This window comes from Sarcophilus harrisii, chromosome 5 (genome assembly GCF_902635505.1).
Source record: "Sarcophilus harrisii chromosome 5, mSarHar1.11, whole genome shotgun sequence".
Taxonomy (NCBI): domain Eukaryota; kingdom Metazoa; phylum Chordata; class Mammalia; order Dasyuromorphia; family Dasyuridae; genus Sarcophilus; species Sarcophilus harrisii.
In genome coordinates, this window is record NC_045430.1 from 120,892,200 (window position 1) to 120,898,984 (window position 6,785).

At 47.1% G+C, this 6,785-nt stretch overlaps 1 protein-coding gene across 2 annotated transcripts; it reads right to left on the reverse strand.

Moving 5' to 3' along the window:
• Nucleotides 1-486: 486 nt before the first annotated feature.
• On the reverse strand, nucleotides 487-6,582 carry BHLHE41 (basic helix-loop-helix family member e41). 2 transcript variants are annotated; one of them, XM_031938485.1, is made up of 5 exons: nucleotides 6,498-6,582; nucleotides 4,711-4,774; nucleotides 4,301-4,408; nucleotides 3,874-3,985; nucleotides 487-3,408 (listed from the first exon to the last, which is right to left on the reverse strand). In XM_031938485.1, the coding sequence occupies exons 2-5, from the start codon at nucleotides 4,750-4,752 to the stop codon at nucleotides 2,252-2,254; spliced, it is 1,419 nt and encodes a 472-aa protein (XP_031794345.1). In that variant the 5' UTR covers nucleotides 4,753-4,774; nucleotides 6,498-6,582; the 3' UTR covers nucleotides 487-2,251. The 2 variants fall into 2 exon arrangements, with proteins under 2 accessions (XP_031794345.1, XP_031794343.1); XM_031938483.1 differs by lacking the exon at nucleotides 6,498-6,582 and adding an exon at nucleotides 4,911-5,371.
• Between the last annotated feature and the right edge of the window lie 203 nt (nucleotides 6,583-6,785).

Here is a 6,785-nt window from a genome sequence, read left to right on the forward strand (position 1 = left end):
ACTTTGAGATAACAATCTCAAATCTCTTAAGGTACAAATGAGAAAACTGAGGCTCTGAAAGGTGAAATGATTTTTTCTACTCTATTCAGTTAAGTGGTCAAAACAAAAAATTCAAACTATGTCTTCTGATGACCAGTTTCATGATTTTTCTGGATTTACATGTCCGCAGGTATTCATGTGAATGGGAAATACCAAACTCCATGAATATAGGTTGTCTATACAATGTCAGACATCCATATGAAAATTCAATTAATCACTTCAATATTAGGTAATTTAGTATCATACAGCTAAAGTAACCATGTGATTGAAGAAAATGTCTACTTTTTGTCTAGATGTATTACTATCAGATGTACACATACCCAGAAGGCAGTTTTCAGTAGAACAGAATGCTAACGAGCAAAGTTGAAGCAAAGTTGTATACCTGAAAAGTCATAATGACTTTTATTTGTATAATATTAGTACTACTTACAACTTATTATGGTAGAATTTTTAATTATTAGACAACCTCATATTGCATATTAAATTTTTTATTACTTAGTAAGAATTTTAAAATCACAAAATAGTGTGGAAATATTTAATAGAATTTATGGAGTGCTGGAAAATACTGGAATATAAAGATCAATTTTTAGTATGTCACTAAACTGTTCTAAAACAGCTGGTTTCTTGCAGACAGTATTTATTTTTTTTTAATAATTTAAGACAGCATAAGCTTGTACCAAGCATAAGCATTGTAACAAAGTGCAACTTTTCAGCAAATCCTCCCCAAAAGATAACTCAAAATATCATTAGCACATATTTTCTCCCTACAAAAATAGCATGTCAGACATCATTAATTGGATGTATTAACAACTATATACATACAGCCAACTTGTAGGCTAGTAAGATTTAACGTTGTTTAAACACAGCGTTTGAGGCAAACAGTAGCAACAGCAGCAGCAAATGCACCAAACTGACTAAAAGACCTAGATATTTTCTTCACTTATAGTCAGACTGTTGTGTCTCACCTCTTACATAACATTCAAGTGAGATTTCTCACAGTGCTACCTTGGCAACAAACTAAAAATATCTAGACAAGGTCTTGGTTTAAACCTTATTGTAAAAGCTTTCTTTGTGATAAACTAGTATCTGGTATGGTCTCCAGAAAGGGAAATCATAGTAGCTGGAGATAGAAAGGCCTCATGGGGATTTATGCCACACCTTCATAGCATTTCCAATCAACACTGAGTAGTCAAATATTTCTACCAGCTTTTGAATTGTATACAATTTAAAATTTAGCATAAATTATTTTTTAGGAATAGAAAATTTTTAGAATTTAGATTCTTCTTAATTCAGTGCACACTTCTTTTTTTAAACAGCAAGACTGAAAATTCAGGAACGTAATGATTGAAAACGATGACAGTGTGGGTACAAATGCACTTGCCATATATGGGTATTTCTATCATGTCTAAGAGGAAATTAAGATAAGTCAATTGATTCAAGGTCCATTTCTCAATAAAGTGCTAACAAATTGTACCAAGGGTGCTTCTTGCTTTCTTCAACACACCTTCTCCAAAGTCAAGTGCAAGTTAAGAAGTAGAACCTAGAAACACTATATATAAAACCACTTAAAACAAAGTGCCACATAGAATTTGGAGGGAAATTGTATCTTTGCTTCTCTCAAAACAAAACTATCCAACAACAGACAAATGTATGGATTCCATAAAGCTAAATATTAGGTACTGAGTAGCAAATTAAGTTTAAAAGATCCTCATTCCCAGTTTGTGGAGACCCCCTTTCGAGGTAAGCAGGAGCTATTTGAGAACAGATACAGTGGGTTAATTCCTGGACGCTGTAACCTGGCTCCAAGCACCTTTTCCTTTTCCTTGTTGAGTGTACACCCTCCAGTTTCAGTTACCTCCATTGCATTCCAGCAGATACTACAGACCAGCCAGAAATGAAACTTTTCAGCTATGTTGGCCCTGCTCACTCATGAACAATGTTCAACATTTTAAAACTGTCACAGTCCATGGAGGTAAAACTTAAATATTGTTGATTTTAAAAAAGCAACAACAGTAAACAAAACAAAACAAAAATAACAACACACCCACAGCGCAGGATCTTTACAGCAGCCTGGTTGGAGGTGGGGAGGGGAGGGGGCAGAGGGCACACACGAACTTGAAATCACGCAAACCAACAAAAAAGATATTCTTAAGTATTACGGTTAATAGTATAACGATTAACCACCCGTCTTTCCTGCGAAAGGGGAGAGCTTTCACGGGTCTTCCTTTCCAGGGCGGGAGGCATCCCCCTGAGAAGACGTCTCCAGGTCCGAGCTCAGCCCGGGCTCCCTGGAGGCAACTGCGAAGGGAAGGTGGGCGAGGGGGTGCAAGGGCAGGGGGAAGTGCTGGTGGGGGGCGGCCGGGGCGGCCAGCTCCGGGGGCAGGGCAGTCGGGGCGGCCGCGCTCGCCTTCTCAGGCGGGGGCGAGAGCACCGAGGACAGGCAGGGGAAGGCGGCGGCGGCGGCGGCGGCGGCGGCGGCGGCGGCCGCGGCTTGGGCCGGAATGCCCGGGTAGAGCAGCGGGATGGGGGCCGCCGCGGCGGGGTACAGGTATTTTTCCAGGTTGCTTTTCTCCAGGAACGGCTGCATGTAAGCAGCCGCCGCCGAAGGCGAGATGAAGTAGAAAGGCAGGCAGAAGGGGGCCGCCGCCGCCTGTGGCCCGAAGGGGGCCCCCCCGCCGCCCCCGAGGGCCACCAGGGAGCTGAGCAGCGCGGCGTCGGGTCTCAGCAGAGCCGCGGCCGGGCTCGGCCCCAGCAGAGCCGCGGCCGCGCCGCCTCCAGGACCGCCGCTGCTCTCGCCGAGATCCAGTCTCATCCGTTTGGGCTCCGGGGAGTCCTCCCCCGGGGGCTCCTGCTTAATGGTGACGCGGCCCCCCCCCGGGGCATGGCGTTTCTCCCGCTCGGGCCGGGCCTCGCCCTCCCCCCCGTAGCCGCTGTCGGTGTCCGTGTCATTCTCCCCCGCGAGTTCGGAGCTGGGCTGAGTCCTCTGAATCACGGGGACGCAGTTTGTCTGGGGCTCCAGCTTCTGCACCGCGCGGTCCTGAGAGGCGCTTATAGCCGAGAGGGAGGAGGGGGGTGTCGCGGTGGCGGAGGAGGAGGAGGAGGAGGAAGAAGCGGCGGCGGCGGCGGAGGAGGAGGAGGAGGAAGTGCCTCCTTTGCCCACAGGGACCTGTTGAGCCAGCAGCTGGGGGCTGGGTAAGAACTGAGTGGAGACGGAGTGCAAGTGGTTGATGAGCTGGGCACATCTCTGCTCCCTGGGCGTCCAGCTCTCAAACCGGGAAAGGTATTGCATGACTTCTTTGGCGCAGGTTTGAAATCCCGAGTGGAAAGAATCCAAGTCGGCCTGAATGGGAGATTTCATAGATCGTTCCCCTAGGATAAGGAAGAAGATGAGCAATGAGGGAGGGGGTGGGTGAGGAAAGAAAAATGGCAGGAAAAAAACACTAACGTTAAAGCATCCGGCTGTCACGTGGGTGCTGGGTATTGACTGATGTGCCATATAGGGCTGCCTTCAATAATCAATAACCTGCTAGGTCTACCAGTTGCTATGGTATGAGGAGGGGGAGGGGGAGGGTCATTGCTCCTGGACTGAGAGACAAACCAGAGTGGAGCTTGGACCACTATCTCAAATCTGTTAGGAATTTTGAAATCTTTAACGTTTTAGAAATCCGTAACTTCTAGAGAGCAAGTTACTCTTGAAAAGAAAAAAGAAAAGAAAAGAAACTAAGCTCGCTCTCCCACAGAGGAAAAAAAAAAAAAAAAACCTTTATAATTGCACCACCTCTATGGGCTAAGAGTAAATAAATTCTTGCGTTGGCATTCTTCAAACTGACTTACCATTTTGTAAAGCAATTATCTTCTGATGCTGCTGCTCTGTCAGGGCTGTCAACGCCTTTAAATGTTTCAAAGTTAATTCCAAAACTACTGCTTTCTCCAGATGCCCTAGAGTCTGCAGTGGGGCAAAGAAGAAAAGGGCTCGTGGTTATTTAACAAATTAAATTTGGCTCTACTAGGTTCCCATTCATCACTGGAACTTAAATTCCATTTGAAAGAAGTATGTTTCATACGGCTAATACATACAAGGCAGGTTAAAAATGATTGCGTGTTTTTTTTTTTTGTTTTTTTTTTTATGAGCATACATCATTCAGCTGAGCTTGTGGTAAACTCTAAAAATACAACATAAGTTGCTCTCAGACGCCAAATATTTATATTTAATTCTTAAATTTAGAGGAGTTTCTTTACCAGGCGTAGAAAGGACTCTCACCGTCAATTTCAGATGTTCAGGCAATAAGTCTTTAAGCTGAGCAATGCATTCATTAATTCTGTCTCGTCTTTTCTTTTCTATCAATCTGTGTGGTAGTTTGTAGGTCTCCTTAATATATAAAAATTGAGGAAGAAAAAGAGATCAACATTACATTCAATCCGCCAAAAATACATACTGTATGACAAGGCAAACTAGATACCTCTTTCTACTGGTCTGTTCGGAACTGCAATTAAAATGCAGGTATAGTGTCTAACCTTCCCTTAAGCAAGTTATCCGTCAAGCTACTTAAAATGCCTAGGTAGAAGCCCAAAGGTTGAAGTATTGCTGCTGTGGAACGTTTTACTTTGAAGTGAAGGACCCTAATTAACTATCCAGGCAGGTTATGAAGATCACCAGAAACTTATTCTTACCTTGCTTTCGTCTCTCTTCATTCCCCTTTTGGGTTTACACATATACAAGGATGAATAGTCCAGTCTGCAAAACAGAAATAAGCATCAAATACCAATTCTGGGAGGGTCTTTGCTCTCTCCGGTTTCTCATCACTTTCTGGAGAAGAGAAGAGAAGAAAAACAGAAGGCGAGAGATATTCGTAAGGGTGCGTGCACCTTACCCTATAAAATCTCTATGTTCCATTAACTGTCTCTCTTGCAAACGAGAGATTCCTTCGTCCATGTTTGGCAACAGCTGCTGGTTTCTTTTTTGTTGCAATTTTGGGGGTTTCGTTTTCTAATTTGCGGGACGGTGCTCTTGGGTGATCTGGGGGAAAATCTATGCGCCTCCAGCTCTCTCTCGCTGTCTCTCCCTCTCCAGTGCAGCAGGGTTTAAAGTGTGAAGCAGTTGGTGTCCCTCTAGCTTGAGTCAAATCTCTCTCTCTCTCTCTCTCTCTCTCTCTCTCTCTCTCTCTCTCTCTCTCTCACACACACACACACACACACACACTCGCGCGCACGCACACACTCACACACACAGCGCTGGTAGTTTGCACTCGCTCTGTTCAGTGTTTGGCCACAGGGCACGCGCGTCGCCAGCCAGACCAGCACCCAGCTCACGTGCGGAACGTACCATCCGCGGTCCAGACTGGGGGGAGGGGGGGAAGAGGGAGGGGGAGGGAGGGAGGAAGGGCAAGAAAGATGTGGAAGAAGGGGAAAACTGCAAAGGGACGGAGGGCGAGAAGAGAATGAGGAAGAGGCTGGGGCACCTGATTATGCTACCAGGAAAGAAAAATAACTTTGGCCAAGCCCCTCGTATTCTAAAAGACGGGGACGTGAAGGCAGGAGGCGGCGGTGGGGGACGGGGTGCGGGGAAGCCAGGGTTTCCTCCCGCAAGGAAATACGACTCCTTGGACCCGTCATTACGGTGCATTAACATGGCTTGGGCTGCCCTACCACCGCCTGCTCCGCTCTCCCGGACCTAAGAACGAGCTTTGGCGAAGGGTAAACTTCGGTCCCAAAGGGGATTTTTGAGAATTGTTTGCTCAGATCCCAGAGATGATAGAGGATGGGGAGCGGGGGCGGGGGAAAGAAAAGGGGAAGGTGGCAAGGGGAGACCCTTTGGCTCCGGTGGGAGTTTCAAGTGCCAGAGGAATCGTTTGGAATCCGTTCCCTTTAGAAGTAAAGAATAATAATTAACATTTTAGTCACAGGGTCCGAGTGTCGTAATCCAATTGCCTTTCCGCAATACCGTGTCCCTATGCCACCTAAACTTCCCCTGGCATCCGGAATTGCGGAGTTCCTCATCACGACAGCCAATGAGTCCAGGCGGTTTAAATCCTTTTAGTTCCCTGGAGAACACCGGGGGAGGGGAGGGAATACTGGAGGATGCCACCAGAGGGAATACACCACGGAAAAACTGCAAAATTAATAATTTCCCATCTAAACTCTGCTGCCTTTTTCGGGGCCTGGGTGTCATCGTGTTCCTTAGCCCTTCTCCCCTCCCCCTTCTCTTCCCGAACCCTGGGAGTGTGCACAGCCCACGTTTTACAACCTCTGGCACCTCAAAAGCCTCTTTCCTTAAGCCTGTCTCAAACTGGTACAAGCACAGGGCTAGCAACGTGATCCGACCGGCTGCTGCCACATCACTGTTCTGGGAGCCCGTGCTGGGCTCGCCTCCGCTCCCGCCGCCGTCGCTGCTGCCGCCCCTGCTGTACTCCAGGGGGGAAGGGGGGGGGGTCTGGAGCACGGAGTTGGAGCCGAATTACCTTTTCCCTAGAGCGGTCCCCAAGAAAACGGCTCAGTGCTAGCGAAAGTCACCAGGGATTTGCGTGAAGTGCTCGGGCAGCGGCGACGGGGAAGGGAGCAAGTCCTGAAAGGGAGAACACCTTGGAATTGGGGGCCCGGGCTCTAAATCGAGCTCCGTCCCCCACCCCCCATATATATGTGTGTGTATATATATACAGCCACCCGGCTATCCCTGGCGAGGACAGAAACTATGAAAACTGCCCAAGGATTCTCCCGTTCGGCTCCCAGTGCAATGTTTACGTTTCCCC